At 45.8% G+C, this 20,310-nt stretch overlaps 1 protein-coding gene across 1 annotated transcript in view; it reads right to left on the bottom strand.

The window, feature by feature from the left end:
- LOC144686417 (receptor tyrosine-protein kinase erbB-4-like) overlaps window positions 1–20,310 on the bottom strand; it is a 974,945-nt gene that overhangs the window by 129,961 nt on the left and 824,674 nt on the right. Inside the window, exons 22-23 of the mRNA XM_078551583.1 lie at window positions 12,306–12,381; window positions 11,987–12,133 (exon numbers count right to left, since the gene is read on the bottom strand). Coding sequence (XP_078407709.1) covers window positions 11,987–12,133; window positions 12,306–12,381 — 223 coding nt within the window. The remainder of the gene's footprint in view (window positions 1–11,986; window positions 12,134–12,305; window positions 12,382–20,310) is intronic.

The raw sequence follows: 20,310 nt of genomic DNA, 5'->3' as shown, positions 1-20,310 counted from the left end.
TATCCAGATAGCATATAGGAGTAAGGAAACAATAATGCTTCAGGTCACAGTAAAGCTCCAGGTCTCAGCAATGCACCAGGTCGAGGTTGTGGTCAATCTAAAGCCAAGTTCAGGGGCCTGGAAATCCTTGAATATGCGTATGATAGATGTGGAAACAAAAGTTGATGTTATTGGGCAGGAAGATCAAGAGCTGTACTCAGTCAGAGAAAAAGTAAAACAGCATATGGAAGGTGAGAGTAATAGGGCTGAAGAAAAAATTCCATCACCTACAGTAGAAATGAAAGTCAGAGACTCACAACTTTCTTTCTTCATTGATACAACTGCAGTCATGCCTCTTACCTCAGAAGGCAAGTACAAGAAGTCCCTAAGTCACATTCCCTTACATAAAACTGGTGTGAAACTGACTAGTTATTCTAACAGCAATATTCTAGTGCTAGTTCTATTTAGGGTTTGAGTGGAATATGATTATATATCCTATGGTTTGCCATTGGTAATATAGGAGGGAACAAAGTCTCCCTGATGGGAAGATGCTGTTTAGGAATGTTTGGTTAAACTAGGCCGAGTTATTTACAATGGGAGTCAGTAAGAATATGTCTGGCATTGAGAAAGTGCTAAGAGAGCACAAAGTGGTCTTTAAGCAAGGAGGACCAAATGATAAAATTAGGCATCACAAGGCTGAAGTCAAAGTAAAGGACAATGTACAGCTGACATTTTGTAAGGCTAGACTCATGCCATAGGCACAGTTATAAGCAATAACTAAGAAGTTGAATAGATTAGAAAGAACAGGGGCAATTCAGAAAGTGAGGAGCAGTGAATGGGCTGCACCCGTTGAGGTCAATCAAACAGCAGACGGGTCTGTTTGGGTTTCTTGAGATTATTATCAAACAGTAAATAAGGTGATTGAGAATGATAATTATTCACTGCCTACCAGTGAAGATTTGTTTTCTAATGTAGTGAACGGAAAGGTGTTCAGTAAGATAGATTTGTCAAATGCATATTTGTTCAAAGATGGAATCTATTGGGAGTGATCTGTGGAGTGTCTGAAAGCATTTGAAGGAGTGAAGAAAGTATTGACTTGTGATGCTGTTTTGACCCACTGTGTGCGATGCTTCACCACAGGGGTTAGGTGTGGTGTTATCTTGCATAAAGGAAGACATTCTGGAGAAGTCTGTAGCATTTGCTTCATGTACTTAATAAAGTCAGGGCAAAATTATTCAGAAGTTTAGCAAGTGGGGTTAGCGAACATATATGGTGTCACAAATTCTACAAATACCTGTGCAACAGTAAGTTCACTTTTTTAACTGACCTGCAAGTCTTTACAATCATATTTGGTTCAAAGAACAGAGTACCATGTCTAGCTGCAGCACAGCTTCAGTGATGGGCATTGATTTTGATGGCCCATCAGTACAATATTAAATATTATAGGTCAGCAAATCAAGCAAATGCAGATGTTCTTTTGAGATTTTCCGTGAATGTTGATTAATTTTTAGCCACTGAATTACTTACTGAATTACTTTACATGCACAAATGACATGCCGGTGTCTGCCAGTGAAATAAGTGAAGGAACTCGAAGGGAGGTGATGCTTAGCAAAGTGCTTAATTATGTCATGAATGGCTGGCCTAAAAAGTGTGATGATGAGAAATTGCAGGAGTATTTCATACATAGAATGAACTGAGTGTTGATTAAGGCTGTCTCCTATGGGGTCTAAGAGTCATTATTCTGCCAAGTTTAAGAAAGAGATTATCAGAGGAACTTCATCAAGAGCGAATAGGGATAAAAAACAAAAACAGAATTACCTGGAAAAACTCAGCAGGTCTGGCAGCATCAGTGGGGAAGAAAAGAGTCGATGTTTCGAGTCCACATGACACTTCAACAGAACTCATACATGACCCTTCAACAGGACAGAATAGGGATAGTCTGCATGAAAGCAGTAGCAAGAAGCTACTGGCATCCAAAGATAGATAGAGATATTGAAGAGTTGGTTAAAATGTGGTGACGTACATCTCAGAATGAGAAATGATGTAACCAAGGTCCCTTTCATTCCATGGTCAAACACACAAAAACTGTGGGAACGATTACATTTTCTTTTCTTTGAAGTTGAAGGGAAAGAGTGCCTTGTTTTGGTCACCAGCTATAGCAGTAGATAAATGTTGGGTGGAATTTTCCATTTATGAGACTAAGTGCAGTGGCCTGCATTTGAGCAACACCATCCCTGTTGGCCAGAATGGCATGAATTCATGCCCAATTCTGTGCTTGGAGGGTCATTAATTATGCACAGGCGAGTATCGGGCTGAATCACCTGGCAGGTTAGGAGCTGATTCGTCCGCCCGCCGTCAGCTGGTGGGGTCAAAGGCCCGGGCACCATATTTAAACACCAGCCCAACAAATAATCTCACTCTCTCCAGCCCACCTGTCTTGCAGACATGTGCAAAGATGTCTTGAAGCCAGAAGAAGAAGGCCAAGAGCCTCAAGAAGAAGGCAGCACCCCCTTCACCCACCAGGCCCTCCAGGCTTTGATCAGAGGAGTGCAGGCACACAGGGAAGCCCTGTATCCCAGGGATGGCTGCAGGAAGCACAGCAGCCTCACCTCTCCGGCCTGGGAGGCGGGCACAGAGCAGGTCAGTGCTGCTGGCAACCACGCCCAAAATGCCATCCAGTTCAGGAACAGAATGAATGATCTTATCTGCTGTGCCAGGGTAAGTCATCCTTCAACTGCCTCCAGTATCAAACTGTTTACATGGCACCATGCACTCAAACAGCTACTGTCTTCAGGGATCTCACACGACCATTAGCGGGGGGTACACATCTCAACACTCATTCTCTTACTGAGACTTTCACATCACCACCATCCCATCTATCATGTTGCTCACACTCCATCCTCTGGCCCTTCTGGGGAGGGCTCACCACACACGGGAACATGTACATCTTCCAACTCTACTCCATCCCTTCTCATCACCTGCCTTTCTTTCTTCTTCAAATAGGCCAAGCTGGTGCACAACAGGTGTGAGAGATCGCAGACTGGAGGATGGACAGCCAGCATCATTGCTCTCACTGAGTTTGAGGAGGCTGCAGCTGAGCTGGCTGGGGAGGACAGGGATCGCTCCTGTGGGGAAGGGGAGATCAGCCTCTCCCAGCAACCTGGTATGGATTGCAGCTCCATCACCTCATCAAACCCTGACAATCACAGTGAGCCACATGCAGTCTTATCTATCTCATACTCATTAACTGAAACTCTATTTTCTATTCTCCAGATACCAACAGATTGAGGCCCCCAAGCCAGTCGAACACCAGTGAGAGGCCCCAGACCATATCCAACGAGGAAGCTCTGGAAGAACTGTCACGGCACTCACACGCACCCACCACCAGCTCGGAGACACACATGTCGGTGGGGCACAGCTGTGGATTAGGCGCGGGCTCACTTTCTGGGGAACGCTTCACTGACACATCCCGACAGCAGTCGGACGCAGGGACAGCCCAGGTCTCTGACACTCAAAGGGCTGCTGGATACCAGCCACCCGCTCAGTCTGAGTAAGACGATGAGCCTCTGGAAGCAGCCGCCAACTCAATGCTGGAGATGCAACGACAGGCAGCAGAACATCAGGCAGAGATTCAGCAGTCACTCAGCTGACTAGAGCGAACGATGGAGGAGTTCATCTGTATTTTGTCTGATATCATGGTTCCGACATGCGAGTGCCTCGAGGTCACCATGGGAAGATCTTGCCGGATTTGTGCGTGGCGCGGCACTGCATGCCATGGTCACACACCCTGGTGGGCACCATCAAGATGTAGACACAATGGCGACGAAGCACCTTGATCTCCCTCCAGGTGCACCACCTCCTGCAGCAGTCAGGGTGGGGCCCTTGAGCACCCACAGGGAGGATAAGTGTCAGCCGGACACCCTGGGGTCCTCCTCTCAGGACACTCCAAGGGGGTGCAGCCACTGACAGCGCCCCCTGCCTGTGACCCCATCCACTCCAGCTTCCCAGGCCAACGAGGGCGCTTCTGTCCCTGAGCAGGTGACCCCTATCAGGCAGGGGCCCTCCTGGCCTCAGTTCACCAAAGGACATCCCCAAGGTCATCACAGACATCAGGATGTAGCAGTCAGCAGGCTGCCTCCACCTCTGCTGCGGATGTCAAGGCTGCACTCAGGCAAAGCGCTAGAGTTAGGAAAGTTAAGAAAAAATGATGTCACTTTTGGGTGATGGGTGTGCTGGACATGTAAATAAATTGCACTTTTGTGAATACATTTGATGGTTATGATTTTGTACTTTGGAATCCTCTTATTTCGAGGTTTAGCCTTGCTCCCACTCAGTGATAGTGTCCCACTGTGAGAATTACATTCCTGTGATGTCAACCTCAGTTGAACTAGTCTCTGCGCCCTTGCGTGACATCAGGGAGATGTGTTTAAAATATTTATTTGAAGCCTGTGATGTAAGCATTTCTCACCCTTTTTCCTCAAGGAACACCATTAAGCGAGGGCAGCTCATCAGCATTTATAATCTAGCGGCATGTGTGCCTCCTCAGTGGTAGTGGCAGAAGAAAAGACATTTATGGGAGGAGGAGATCTCTAGGCATGTCCACATCTCAGTCGCAGCAGTGTTTGCATCATTAGATGTCAGCGAAGGCTTCAAGACTTCTCTTGCATCACTCTTGTTCCTAAGTGGATCTCAGTTCCCAGAGTGAGCTCAATCACAGGGCCCATGGACCAAAGCAAAGATCATGGCCTGGCGATTCATGAGGCCAGAAAGCGCAAGTGTGGCTATGGGACCCATTCTCACTGCGAGTGGGTGAACATCAAGAAAATGGTATTGACAGCCAGGAGAGATATGGTCATATTCCCTCACTTGACTTTATTCTTCCTGGAACCTGTCAGCGACTAAAGTATCACAGGCATGTCTCCCACTTTTTCCTTCCCCCATGGTGTGATCACACTCATACTGACCCTCTGCAGCCTCCTGAGGTTCCTGGGCCTCCGGATCTTCATCCTCCTATGAGCTCTCATCCTCCTCCAGTTCATCCTCTGGCAGGGGGTCACCGCTTTGCATAGCCAGATGTGAAGGGGGCAACACACTGCGATGATGTGGGAAACCCTGTTGGGAGTGTATTGTACTGAGCCACCTGAGCAGTGCAAGCACCTGAGGCACATCTTCAGAACCCCTACGGTCTGCTTTATAAGGAAGCATGTGGAGCTGTGAGGAGGGTTGTACCTCTCCTCAGAATGACTCAGAGGGCAACGCGTCAGTGTCATCAGCCAGCATTTCAATGAGTACCCCTTATTTCCAAGCAGCCACCCTGCAGATATAATGACCCCTTGAAAATCTCAGGCACCTGGGAGTGACTCAGGATGTAGGAGTCAAGGAAAATCCTTGGGTACTGTGCACAAACGTGCAGTATGTGCTTCTGGTGATCACACTCCAGTTGTACATTGATGGAATGGTAGCCCTTGTGGCTTATAAACATTAGGGGCTGCTGCCATGGACCCGTATAACCACATGGGTGCCGTCTATTGTACCCTGCGCTCTTGGGAAGCCTGAGATGGTGGTGAAGCCAGTGAACCTTGCAGCCTGGCTATCTTTGCCCAGATAATGATGGGCCTTCCTGTAAAGGGCATCTGTGACCTCCTTTATGCATCAATGTATTGCAGACTGAGAGATGCTGCACTGGTGCTCTGTTGATCCCTGAAAAGAACCAGAGGCAAAGAAATTTAGCACTGCGGTCACTTTCTAAGCCACTAGCAGGGGATGCCCTCCAACTTCACATGGCATCATGTCTTCATGAAGAATGTGGCATATGTGATGTACCAGAGCTCAGGACAAGCACAGATGTGCATGGCATTGCCTCTAACTCATTTGTAAATAGGAGACTCTTCTACTGTCGAGTCGCCCCCATTGTTTGGGTCTCTCCCCCTGACCCTCCTGTTCATACTCTGCCTCCACGTGATCATGTCCCTCCTGCTGGAGCTACATGCAAAGTCACCTCTCCCTCCTTTGCCTCCTCCATTGCATTAGGAGCCTGACAAAGGCAGCATTGAGCCCTGGATCCATATGTGCTTTTGCCTTCTCTCTGAAAGGAAACATTGAAGACATTAATGATTCAAGGGGCAGGACAGTGAAGCTCAGAAGATGAGGCTCCATAGCTTTTCCTGTCCTACTTGCCATGGTGGCTGATGCTGCCTTTTCCCTGAGACACTAGCACGCACATCAAGGTGACCAAGATGACATCGCAGATATGTAATATCTTGAGCCCTGCATGGGATGCTAAAGTTTAATTGAGATGAGTGACACAACCTAGCTCTGTGCTCCAATCTCTGATGTGGCATGTTAATGACCAATCAGTTTTTTTTAATTCATTCACGGGATGTGGGCATTGCTGGCTAGGCTAGCATTTATTGCCCATCCCTAATTGCCCTTGAGAAGGAAGTGGTGAGCTGCCTTCTTGAACCGCTGCAGCCTCTGTGACATAGGTACATCCACAGTGCTGTTGGGGAGAGAGTTCCAGGATTTTGATGCAGCGACAGTGAAAGAACGGCGATATATTTCCAAGTCAGGATGGTGAGCGGCCTGGAGGGGAACTGTCAGGTGGTGGCTTCCCATGTGTTTGCTGTGAGTGGATGCCATTTGGCTTGTTAGTCGTGGCAAATCTGGTGAACAGATGACAGGCCTTCATTGATAGAATGCCATATATGATACAGCTGTGCCTCCTTCACTATTGCCTGCATTCCCAAATTCTACATTCCAGTGTGTTACCCTTGAGATGCAGACACTGTGATGTGAAGCCACTGAGTTCTGAGTAGCCCTTTAACAGTGCTAATGAAGCCATTGGCTTCCAGTGATCTTCCTCCTTTCCTTCTAAGAAGGGATCAATTATAGCAGTGAGGAGGGATGATATCTTGGAAGGATCATCATATGAAGTCATATGGGTAGAAGTAAAAAACACAAAAGGGGCAGACTTGGTTGTGTACTATAGGCCCCCAAAAAGAGATAGAGGATCGAATATGTAATCAAATTTCAGAGAAGTGTAAGAACAATAAGACTGTAATAGTAGGGGATTTTAACTACCTAAACATTAACTGGGATAGTTTTAGTGTGCAAGGTAGGGAGAGCGTAAAATTCCTAAATTGCACCCAGGTGAGCTTTTTTAGCCAGTGCATAGAAAGCCCAACAAAGGCAGGGGGCAGGTGGGGAGGGTGGGGTGTGCAGTTCTGGACCTAATATTCAGAAATGAGCGCAGGCATGTGGAAGGCGTATCAGTAGGGGAGCATTTTGGAGATAGTGACCATAACTCAATTAGATTTAGGATAGTTATGGAAAAGGATAAGGTTGGGCCGGGAATAAAAGTTCTAAACTGGGGAAAGGCTAATTTTACTAAGATGAGATACGATTTGGCCCAAGTGGACTGGGAGCAGCTACTTGCAGATAAAACTGTGTCAGAGCAGAGGCATTCAAGGAGGTAATAGCAAGAGTACAGGGCAAATATGTTCCCGTAAAGACAAAGTGGGGGACCAAGTCTAGAGAACCCTTATGTCAAGGGACATAAAGGTTAGGGTGAAGAAAAAAAGAGAAGCTTATGGCAGATTCCAAGGGCTCAATACGGCAAAGTCCCTAAAGGAGTATAAAAAGTCCAGGGGGGAACTTAAAAAGGAAATTAGGGAAGCTAAGAGAGCGCATAAGAAAGCATTGGTGGGTAGAATAAAGGAAAACCCAAAGGGGCTTTTTAAATATATAAAGAGCAAGAGAATAACTAGGGAAAGAGTACGGTCAATTAGAGACCATTGAGGTAACCTGTGTGTGGGCCCAGAAGACGTGGGTACAGTCCTCAATGAATACTTTGCGTCAGTCTTCACAATGGAAAAGGACAACGCAGGTACAGACATGAGGATGGAGGACTGTGAAATATTAGAGGTAATTAACATAGAGCGAGAGGAGGTACTAGTGGGTTTAGCGGCCTTAAAAGTGGATAAATCCGCAGTCCCAGGTGAGATGTATCCTAGGCTGTTGAGAGAGGCAAGGGAAGAGATATCGGAGGCCCTGGAAGTAATTTTCAAATCCTCTCTGGCCACAGGTGAGGTGTCAGAGGACTGGAGGACTGCTAACATTATAAAAATAATTATTAAAAAAGGGAGGAAGGGATAGACCGGGAAATCACAGGCCAGTAACCTCAGTGGTGGGGGAGTTACTAGAAAGAATTCTGAGGGATAGAACATATTTGCACTTGGAGAGACACAGATTAATCAGGGATAGTTGGCATGGATTTGTTAAGGGAAGGCCGTGTTTGATAAATTTGATCAATTTATTTGAGCGGGTAACCAGGAGTGTTGAGGGTAATGCTTTAATGTCTACATGGACTTTAGCAAGGCTTTTGATAAGGTCTCTCATGGCAGACTGGTCAAAAAAGTAAGAGCCTATGGGATCCAAGGCAAAGTGGCACATTGGATCCAAAATTGGCTGAGAGGCAAGAAGCAGAGGGTGATATGGTGGTTTCTGTGACTGGAAGTCTGTTCCCAGTGGTGTTCCGCAGGGTTTGGTGCTGGGGCCCTTGCTGTTTGCGGTGTACATAAATGATTTGGGCTTAAATGTAGGGGGTATGATCAAGAAGTTCGTGGATGACACAAAAATTGGTAGGGTGGTAAATAGTGAGGAGGATAACTGTAAACTGCAGGAGAATATCAATGGACTGGTCAGGTGAGCAGAACAGTGGCAAATGGAATTCAACCCAGAAAAGTGTGAGGTAATACACTTGGGGAGGGCAAATAAGGCAAGGGATTACACTATGAATGGTAGGACCCAGGAAAGTACTGAAGATCAGAGGGGCTTTGGTGTACATATCCACAGATCCCTGAAGGTAGCATAGCAGGTAGATAAGGTGATTAAGAAGGCATATGGGATACTTGTTTTTATTAGCCGAGGCATAGAATACAAGAGCAGGGAGGTTATGCTGGAACTGTATAAAACGCTGGTTAGCCACAACTGGAGTACTGCGTGCAATTCTGGTCACACATTATTGGAAGGATGTGATTGCACTGGAGAGGGTGCAGAGGGGATTTGCCAGGATGCTGCCTGGGCTGGAGGGTCTAAGTTATGAGGAAAGATTGGGTAGGCTGGGGTTGTTTTCCTTGGAGCAGCGAAGGTTGAGAGGGGACCTGATAGAGGTGTATAAGATTTTGAGGGGCAGAGATAGGGTGGATAGGAAGGCACTTTTTCCATTAGTAGAGGGGTCAATAGCCAGGGGGCATATATTTAAGGAAGAGGTAGAAGGTTAAGAGGGGAGTTGAGGAGAAATTGTTTCACCCAGAGGGTGGTGGGAGTCTGGAACTCAATGCCTGAAATGATGGTTGAGTCAGAAACTCTCTTAACATTTACAAAGCATTTAGAGATTCACTTGCATTGCCATAGCCTCCAGGACTATTGGCCAAGTGCTGGAAAATGGGATTAGTGTTGTCAGGTCTTTGTTGGCGGGCATGTACACGATGGGTCGAATGGCCTCCTTCCTTGCTGTAAACGTCTATGAGTCTATAAGCAGACTGCTGTTCACTCCTGCAGCAACAAGAAGTTAGGGGGTGACCCCAGAAAGGCCCCCTCATGTTCACCCTCCCCCCTCACTGCCATTCCACAGCCTTCCCTCCCCGTCACCCTCCTTGTGTTTGCCCTTTCCCCTCACTGCCAACCCCACCCTCGCCTCATAGCTCACCCCCAGTTGAAGTGCTAGTTTCTGAAAGTGGAGGCCTACATGAGTGCCACAGCACAGTGGTGTTCTTTGGGACAATGTAGGCAAAGAGCAGGAGGGGACCAACCCTACAGCCCCAGCAGTGTGACATCCATCGCAACAAGACTGGCGCAGCACAATGGCAGGTAGGCTATGTATGTTGCACTCACCTCGAAGGTACCAGTGCACTGTAGTCGACCTGTGCACGAGATCCCTTTTCAACCAAGTTTGAGGCCAACATAATTTCCCGCTGGCAAAATTGGAAGGTGTGACAAGATTCTGGCGAGCAGCTGTTTTATTGAGCACTCATGAGCTGTTACTGAATGCAAATGGCATTCACACCACTAGTTGGCGGGATAAACGACCCGCCATAAACTCACCATCGGGAGAATTGCAAGCTGTTCTTACGTCGGCAGATTTCCGGCTTTTTGCCTGCCGCTGGATTCTCCACTCCCGCCCGCCACAAAACCCGCTGCAGGCAGGATGGGAAAATTCCGCCAGTTGAGTCTATGCTCAATACCACAAGTGTTAAAACTATTGAGGTTTTGAGAAGTTGGTTTGCAATTTATGGGTTGCCAGAGGAGTTGGTGCCAGATGATAGTCCACAGTTTACATCAGAAGAGTTTGAAATATTTCTGAGTAAGAATAGAGTCAAACATACTCTAATACCACCATATTTTTTTTATATCCTTCTACAGAATGTGGGCATTGCTGGCTGGGCCAGCATTTATTGCCCATCCTTAATTGCCCTTGAGGAGGTGCTGGTGAGCCATATCACTCAGCATCGAATGGTGCTGCAGAAATAAGTGTCCAGATTGTGAAAAGGTCTTTGCAGAGGTATTTGCTAGGTGACAAGCTTGGCAGTAAGTTCCATGTTTTTCTTTGACCCAGGCTAGACAATGCTCTGTTCTCTTCCAGAAAAATTCCACAGTCTACAACAGTTACTGAGTTTGCGCTTAAACACGTTCCTAGGACAAGGTTTAGTTTGCTTAAGCCTGATGGTAATACCAAAATAAGTGAGGGAAGACATGATACACGTGGCATGACACTTAGAGAGTTCAGAGCTGGTCAGAAGGTCATGGTTAAAAACCACCGAGGTGATAAAGAGAAGTGTGTGCTTGGAGTTGTTGGAAAGAGGCTAGGTGCATTCACATACATAGTGAAAATAGGAGAGAGACTCCTATGTAGGCCATTTGCTCACCAAGAGGAAAATCTGACAAGAGAGCAGGAGAAACTTCCTATAATTCAAATTTCTCTTGCAACCTGAAGTGAAAGTCAGAAAGGTCAAAAAGAAATGGAAAGTTTGCCAGCGTTACAGAATCCACCTGAAGAGCAAAGTGAGTCAGGGTCTTTGATTAAGACAAATCAATCAATGCCCCAGGTCCAACCATTAAATGAAGTTGGTAGTCAAAGTTCAGATTTGACACAGTCAGAGGTGTTGAGAGAACAGAGTCAAGCTAATGGAAATGGAAGGAGATATTCAGACAGAAAGAGTAAGAGGCCTGATAGATAAATTGAAAGTATGTAGGAAGGAAGAAGAAAAAAATTATTCTTTTCATTATTTGTTGTCAAATGATGATATTTTTGTTGAACACATATTGGTGTTAAGGAAAAACATACAAATTATTCAGGAAGCATCGGTCACATATGTTTTGGTTGTGATTACAGTAAAAATAAGTATGCAACCCAACCTGTTAAATTTTCAGGTATTGCTGATATTGGTTTAGTCATATCGTATTCTGGGAACTAATGTTCAGATACCATTTTACATTTTAATGTATTAGTTTTTATTAAGTGGGAATGGAGTGTAGTATTTTGCAAGATCTGAGCATTTTGTTATACTGCCCTCTCTGTTGGGGAGGTGTAAATATAGTTCAATGATGGCTGCCTGCAATATTAGGTTTGGTCAATGCAATTACGCCACACTACTCTACTCAGATAAAAGCAAAATGCTGCAAATGCTGGAAATCTGAAATAAAAACAGAAAATGCTGGAAAAGTTCAGCAGGTGCTCTCTCCACAGATGCTGCCAGACCTGCTGAGTTTTTCCAGCGTTTTCTGTTTTTATTTCAGATTTCCAGCATTTGCAGTATTTTGCATTTATCTGAGTAGTGTGGTGTATTGTACTGTCCAAGACTAACACGTCCTCAGCTGCAGGCCGACCTGCTGAGCTTTTCCAGCATTTTCTGTTTTTACTACCGTACTCAGCTCCAGCCAGATCTCTGCTTGAGCAATGTTTAAAGAGTCACTCTTCAATACTGCTGCAGTAATGAGGGTCACTTACATTTCACCATCACCATGTAAACATCAATGGTACAGATCGGAGGTTGCGGAAGGCGCTCTCCTTTTTCCAAGATGTCAGGTATTTCACGGGCTGGGATTCCGTCATACGGCTTCCCACCAAAAGTCATCAACTCCCAGATAGTGACACCTGTAGGAGATAAACCAAAATAAAATCTATTCATCACCCACTGCATGCCTGAATCAGAGAATAGATTCAGAAACGGCCAAGGAAATCTGAGAATTGGAAAGACACCTGTGCTTTACCCGGCACACTGCTAACTCCTGCCACAAACATGTAGTGTTCACAGTCGGGAACCTACCATAGCTCCACACGTCACTTTGATGGGTGAACTTTCGATAGTGAATACACTCCAAAGCCATCCACTTAATCGGCATCTGCAAGAATATGACAAAAAGTATTGGTGGAATGTTCACAACCGTTCTTATGTAATTAACATACAGAAAATTACTGGATGCTATATTTCATTACAACATTTATCCCACTCTATTATATCCATATCTTTTCCTACAAACTTTCTCCCTTTCATTGCCCTCTTGACTCATTCTTTATGACGTGACAAAGCAGGTTGAGAAAGTATTTAATCAAGTATACGCAATCCTGGGCTTTATAAATAGAGGCACAGAGTACAGAAGAAAGGAAGTGATGATGAACCTTTACAAAACACTGGTTCAGCCTCAACTGGAGCATTGTGTTCAATTTTGGACAACACTCTTTAGTAAGGATGTGAAGATTTTGGAGAGGTTGCAGAAAAGATTCACAAGAATAAATCAAAGGATGAGGAACTTCAGTTACATGATTAGATTGGAGAAGCTGGGGATGTGCAGCTTGAAGAAGAGAACATTGAGAAGAGATTTGATGGAGATGTTTAAAATCATGAGGGGTCGAGACAGAGAAGATCGAGAGAAACTGTTCCTGTTGGCAGAAAGGTTGAGAACCAGAGGGCACCAATTTAAGGTAATTGAACCAAAGGCGACATGAGGAAAATCTTTTTTACGCAGTAGTGTTTAGGATGCGTCATCTGAGAGTGTGGTGGAGGTATTTCAATTGAGGCTTTCAAAAGGGAATTGGATTATGATCTGAAGGAAAAAACAATTTGAATGGCTCCTGGCAAAAGGCAGGGATGTGAATCTAGGTGAGTTGTTCTTGCAGGGAGCCAGCACAGATACGGTGGGCCAAACGGCCTTCTTATGAGGTATAGCCATCTATGACCCTAGGAGTAGAGATTGCCTTCTGCTATAATTGTCCAAATGGCCATTTTTAATGGTTGAACTGTGATGGTGAATGGCAGCATCTTACTCAGCCATTGACTTCCAATCCTGCTGTTACTGGACATCCTGCCATTCGGCAGCACTTTCCAGCAGTGGGTGAGGGTCACTGCAAATGGGATATGAAGCAGGAGCCCAGGCTGATTTTCCCTGCCTTCACCTAGGAGGACTGTAGCTCCCATACTGTGGTCAGTTAATCCAGTGCAGGAATTCCCATTTTGTACGGCAGAGTGAATTGCTGGATAAACGCACTGAGCTGTTAGGGGTGTCGGGGAGAGAAGGGGAGGGAAGTGACTTTCCTAACATCCTCTGCGAATATTTTCTTGGCTGTTTGCTATAACAGCGACCTTGATGCAAGGAAAGGACAGCTTCTTATTTCAATGATTTGTTTAGCAAATGAAGCCAGAGAGAAACAGAAGATGCATTTCCATTCTCCCATGATTTACTGAATGCCTAGAAATGTCTTGTTTAAAGTGCTTAGATCCCATTGGCCAGCCAGAGGAATGTCTGGAAATATGTCCCAGATTGTAAATCTCCACCTGTTTCCTCATGTAGGAATATTCCCATTGTTCAACTCCCGGACTTCCGTGGGCCAGCTTGCTGCTGCCATGAATTTGAGCTGTGCCACGAATTTGGGAAGTTTGGCTCCATTCCTGCAGTGCCCAGGGATGAAACTTTTAACTGCTGAACCCATGGCCGATGTACCTTGAGAAATGCCATTTGCAGGGTGCCCAGTATTAAGTACCGTTGGCAACGGTGCCATCATTGCTCTTCATCAACAGGGATGGCAGTAATTTCAATAAAGTGTCATGATATGCTGGAGTGGTTACAAGGCAGGTATCTAATGAAGGCTTCAGGATGAATCCAGAAACTGTGAGAGAAAACAAATTGTATGACCATAGTATCTGTTGTGGCTCAGTGGGTAACCCTCATCTCTCTCGGGTAGAAGGTTGTTGGTTCAGACTCCAGAGATTGGATCATGTAACCTAGGCTGGCACTCTCAGTGCAGTACTGAAGGAGTGCTGCACTGTTGGAGATGCTGTCTGGTGGCACCATTTTGAAACAGGGGAGTCTGCCCCGAAACCCTGACCAATATTTATCTCTTTGCTAACATCACTAAAAAAAAGATGATCTGGTCATTATTTCATTGCCGTTAGTAGGAGCTTGCTGTGTGCAAATTGGCTGCCGCAGCTAGATAACCACTCTGGCCTACTTCAGGAAAAGCAACCTGCCACTCCCACCTGTCCAGCATAGACATGGCACCAGTCCCACCCTAAATTGTTGGTTTCCAGGTCAACTAGGGCAACACCCAAAGAACAAACAAAAACATTGCATTGGGAGACAGGAATCCAGCGAAGATCACTGGAGCCATGACTGATAGGTGTGAGGGACTTAGTGCAAAGCAGGGAATGAGCAGCTGGAAGTTTAGGGAAAATGAAGGATGGGAATTCAGCCAAGAAGGTGCTGGAGTAATCAGGCCTACAGTGACAAAAGTGTGAATCGGGTTTTCAGCTGTGGAGTGGCTGAGGTAGAATAAAGACTTGAGCTGGGATTTTCCACGCCCGTCGGCATCGAGCGTGTTCGGCAGCATGAGCGGACAGTATGGCAAGAAGGCCAAAAATCGGTTTCATGACGTTGTGAAACCAGTTTGCGATCACCCGCTCCACCCGCCAATGGCAGGCCACATTTCAGCAATCGGACGTTGGGAAACTCAGTGTAATACATCAGAATATCATTATAAGACCTGCCCACCGGACTCATCCCCCCTCCCCCCCCCGCCCACTGGATTGTCCGTCCACATTGGCGGGAAAACACGCCGATGTGTCTCACAACAGCATATATAAGGCATGCACTTGGCGAGCTGCACTTTGCTCGGGACTTCAAGGTACCTTGCTTCAGCCAGCACTCGCAGTCATCAGCACCAGGCTTCACAGGCAGCACCGCATGACTTTTAGGGGGGCTCACAGGTAGGTCTCTATCCACCAGGTCAGCCAGATGTGGGTGGCCTTTCAATAGCTTCACAGCAGGGTCTTGCTTGGGGAAGGGGGAGAAGTGGCCTCAGGCAAGGGAAGAGACTGCAGGATGAGAGCTGTACTGGGGACGGAGGGTATCCCAGGGTGTGTGTGAGGGCACATGTTGATCTGGCCAAGTGGACTCAAGGTGTTGACCTTATTGAAACGTATAAGATTCTTTGGGGCCTTGACAGGGTAGATGCTGAGAGGTTGTTTCCCCTTGTGGGAGAGTCTAGGACCAGGGGGCATAATCTCAGAGTATTTAAAATAGAGATGAGGAGGAATTTCTTCTCTCAGGGGGTAGTCCATCTGTGGAATTCTTTACCACAGAGGGCTGTAAAGGCTGAGTCGTTAAGTATATTCAAGGCTGAGATAGACAGATTTTTAATCAGTAAGAGAGTCAAGGGTTATGGGGAAAAGGTTGGCAAGTGCAGTTGAGGATTATCAAATCAGTCATGATCTAATTGAATGGCGGAGCAGACTCAATGGGCCGAATAGCCTACTTCTGCTCCTATGTCTTATGGTGAGGGCTGAGGAGGCAGTCCCCAGAGGAGATGAGGCCAGATGGACATGTGAGGGTATGCGTGTGAGAATGGATGGTGATGTCTCTTGAGCTGGCAGTGAGTGAGATGCAAGTGAATGTGTGATGGGCTTGAGTGTGTGAGTTTAAAGTGATGAGATGGTTGCCATATCCTGGCTGGACGGATGAGATAATTCATCCTCTATCTTCATTGAATAGCCAACCTCTTCTGTGCAACATTGGCACTGACCACCACTGCCATTGCCTACCAAGCCAGATTGGTGATGTTTCTGCACCCCACTGCGGCCAGAGCGGGGTTAGAGGACATCACAGCGGGCCTCCATGACATCCAAAAGGTGCTCGAGGGCTGCAGTCTTCTTGCCTTTCAGGGCCATGTCTTCTTTGCTGCAGTCCTGGGTTGGAAGCACTGAGCATGGCTGTACTTTAAATGTGGTGCTTGGTGCGATGAAGCGGCGGGGTGATGGCGTGGTGGGCGAATGAGAGCTTGCCCGCCATGGAAACAGCGTGTTTCCTGGGAATGCATAAGTAATGCAGCAGGTTTGGGATGATACGGCGTGAAAACCCACCATCTCGGCCGGCAGTAAAACGTTGTTTAACACGCCTGCTATCGCAAATCTGGGGTGGTTCCACCCTTGGTCTCAGTCAGTATCCCTCTTGTCTCTGGGCCAGAGGGTTGTGGGTTGAAGCCACACCGCAGAGCAAGCAATCCAGCCTGACAATACAATGCAATACTGAAGGAATGCTGTGCCTTACTTTGGGTGAGAAATCGAGCTGAAGTCTTTCCTAATGTCTGGATGGATGTTAATTTGAAAAAAAGGAAAGCAGCAAGTTCTCCTGTATCTGATCCAACAATTCAAATCTGAGATTGACAGATTTTTGTGAGGTAAGGATATTACGGCGAATGGAATCAAGGTAAGTAAATAGAGTTGTGATACAGATCAATCTTGATCTAATTGACTGGTGGAACAGGCTGAAAGTGCTGAATGGCCTCCTCCTCTTCTTATCTTCCATCCCTTTTTAACCAACAGCATACAAAACAGGTTAATTGCTGTCTGTGGGACGTGGCTGGCATGAAATTTATAAGAACATAAGAAATCTGAACAGGAATAGGCCATGTGGCCTCGAGCCTGCTCTACCATTCAGTAAGGTCATAGCTGAACTTCTACTTCAACAACAGTGTTTAGAGATGCTTTGGTGTGATCAAGCACTATGTATTATTTAGACAAGCGGGGCTTAATGTGAGGCAGATTGTGAGCAGCTGAGTTTGGAGTTTAACAGTTGAAACAGCTCACATTTCCAGGCTGACTTTCATAGCATTTCACAGCGTTGTAACGGGCCATTTAACCCAACTCGTCCACACTGGTGTTTACGCTCCACACGTGCCACTGTCCATCCTATTTCATCTTCCCCTCTCATTCTGCCCTTCTATCCCTTTTGCCCTCAGGTACTTACTTAGCTTCCTCTAAAAATGCATCTATGAAAAAGCTGGTACAATATTTCTGAGGATTCCAAATCAGCTGAAGACCCAGATGCTTGGGTACATTGAGTTGTTAAAGGGCATTGTGATGGCCTTTGGAATTGAGAGCAGTAACTCCTTTCAGAGTGACACCAAAACCATTCTATTCAGTCGTGTGGCAAGATATTATAAAGCTCCTGGTGAACATGTAATCACCAGCCCTGCACGTTCCTGTGTCATTGCTGTAATCAGCTGCTAGACTGCCCAGCGAGAATGATCAAATAAATTTCTTTAAGGGCTTTGATTCACTTGACTGCTGAAAATTATTACTTAAATATATACATTTACACATATATATTCCAACAAATATGCTTCCTCCAGAAATCCAGTGAATTTGAATGTGATTTTCCCTTAATGTAGAGAATAAAGGATGCCAGGGACTATTATAAAACTGTAATATCATTGAACAGTTGAGATTATCCATAAGAGTAAATTTTAAGCAACACATGCAGCCTGAAAAGGCATTAGAGCCTTGAAATCACTAGAAGACATGACTTACTTTTTATGATATATATACCACTTCAGTTTTCTCTGATTTTATTATTCTGTTTATGTGGAGACACCAGCTGTCAGTACAGATGGTTAAACTATCAACCCACCCCCTGCTTCTGATATCTGGTCTTTTCACACAAGAGAAGGCACAATTGTGACTTCATCTCTTTGCCTTTATCGGGAAATAATGTCTGGTTGATTACTGGAGAATGCTATGCCCAATGCCCATTATAAATATGGAGTGGGACACTCTCCCCAGTATGACACTTAAGGCATGTGTACTCGACTGTTGCAGCTCCAAGTCCTGGGCTTTGCTGAGGTAGCTGACCTCAGCTAGGGCAGTGCCATCACATTGCAATTGGCCTCAGTACCCAGTACTGGTACAGTGTTGTCCAATAGAATTCACTGACTAGCCACAAGTGTGGCTACAGTGACACCATTTTAGCCCCCAGGCACTAATCTTAGTCGAAAATGCCTTACATCCACAAATACAATTCAGGTACTTTATATCTGTATGTTTACCTAACAAACAACTATTACCATTCAATAAACAAGAAAATAAAATGTACACAGTGATGAAAAAGTCTCTCTCTACTTTTTGTGTTACAATTTTACCAACAAAGACATAAAAAGTTAAAGCTCAAATGTATATGCTGTGTAAATAAGTATTAACATCACATGCTTAATGATTGCCAACTGCTATTTTTTAAATTACTAATAAGACATGTGATTAACAACATCTGGATTGCCAATTAGTCACAGGTGGTTAGTGGCTAACGTATTGGACAGCACTGCACGAATGGGAGGGTGGGTATTGCAGGGATGTGGGAGCTTGCTGTGAGGAAATTGGTTGCTGCGTTTCCTACATTATAAAAGTGACCACACTTCAAAAATATTTCTTCATTGACTGTAAAGCACTTTGGGACGTTCTGAGGTCATGAAAGGTGATATATAAATGCAAGTCTTTTTTGCTGAAGGGTATCCAGAGACACCTGTAGACATACTTGCTATTATTTTACTTTACTAAATTAGTAACTCATTTTTTTCATTAATTTACTGGATGTGGGCTCCACTGGCTAGACCAGCATATATTGGCCATCCCTAAGTGCCCTTGAGAAAGTGGTGGTGAGCTGCCTTCTCGAACCGCTGCAGTCCCTGTTAGTTAACTAATCAAATAAATAAATAAAGTCAGACAGACTAGGCAGGGAAGTCGGTGTGCTGTGACTGCAACATGTCAGAGTTTATGGAAAGCACTGTGATCCTGGACAACCAGATATGCAGTAAGTGTCTGCAGCTTGTGCAACTTCGACTCAGAGGTGTTGAGCTGGAGTCTGAACTGCTGGCATTGAGGGGAATCAGGGAAGGGGAGAGATACCTGGACACTTTATTCCAGGAGGCCATCACATCCCCTTAGGTCGGTCAATGGCCAAGGACAGGAGGGTATGACTGTGAGTCAGGTATGGATAGGGATCCAGGATGTAGTGATGAGAAGCTTTGGCCATTGGCATTAACTAACAGTTGCTACTGGTGTTGATGAGAACAAGGACTACAGGGTGGATGATCATAGCACCATGGTGCAGGTATCCAATCAAGTGAGGGGAGAGACAAGGAATGTGGTAGTGTGGTAAGGAACAGTATAGTCAAAGGAAGAAATACTGTTCTCTGCAGCCGATGCTAGGAGTTTCAAAGGCTGTACTACCTGCCTAATGCCAGGGTTAAAGACACCTCCTCACAGCTGCAGATGGGTTTGGAGTGGTGGGGGTTGGGTGTAGGGATCTGGCTGTCATTGGCCACGCAGAAACCAATGGCACAGGTAGAAGTAGGCATGGTGCTCTACTGAGAGAGCTTGAGGAGATAGGGTCCAAATTAAAATGCAGAACCTCGAAGGTAATAATCTCTGGATGTCTACATGTCAATTGGCACAGGATCAAGCAGGTTAGATAATTGAACTGGTGGCACAAAGAGCGTTGTGGGAAGAAGGGGATCGGATTCATGGCACCAGTACTGGGAAAAGAGGAAGATGAATGGTAATAGTTTTTTTATTCATCCATGGGATGTGTGCATCACTGGCTGGGCCAGCATTTATTACCCAACCCTAACTGCCTTTGAGAAGGTGGTGGTGAGCTGTCTTTGTGAACTGCTGCAGTCCATGTGGTGTAGGTACACCCACAGTGCAGTTAGGGAAGGAGTTCCAGGATTTTGACCCAGCGACAATGAAGGGACAGTGATATATTTCCAAGTCAGGATAGTGTGTGGCTTGGAGTGAAACTTCCAGGTGGTGGTATTCCCATTTATCTGCTGCCCTCACCCTTCCAGATGGTAGTGGTCATGGGTTTGGAAGGTGCTGTCTAAGGAGCCTTGCTGAGTTCCTGCAGTGCATGTTGCAGCTGGTACACACTGCTGCCTTTGTGTATCGGTGGTGGAGGGAGTGAATGTTTGTGGATGGGTACCAAACAAGTGGACTGCTTTGTCCTGGA

Source organism: Cetorhinus maximus, chromosome 11 (genome assembly GCF_964194155.1).
Source record: "Cetorhinus maximus chromosome 11, sCetMax3.hap1.1, whole genome shotgun sequence".
Lineage (NCBI taxonomy): Eukaryota > Metazoa > Chordata > Chondrichthyes > Lamniformes > Cetorhinidae > Cetorhinus > Cetorhinus maximus.
The sequence above is the reverse complement of the archived record's forward strand: the minus strand, read 5'-3'. Positions and strand labels throughout refer to the sequence as shown.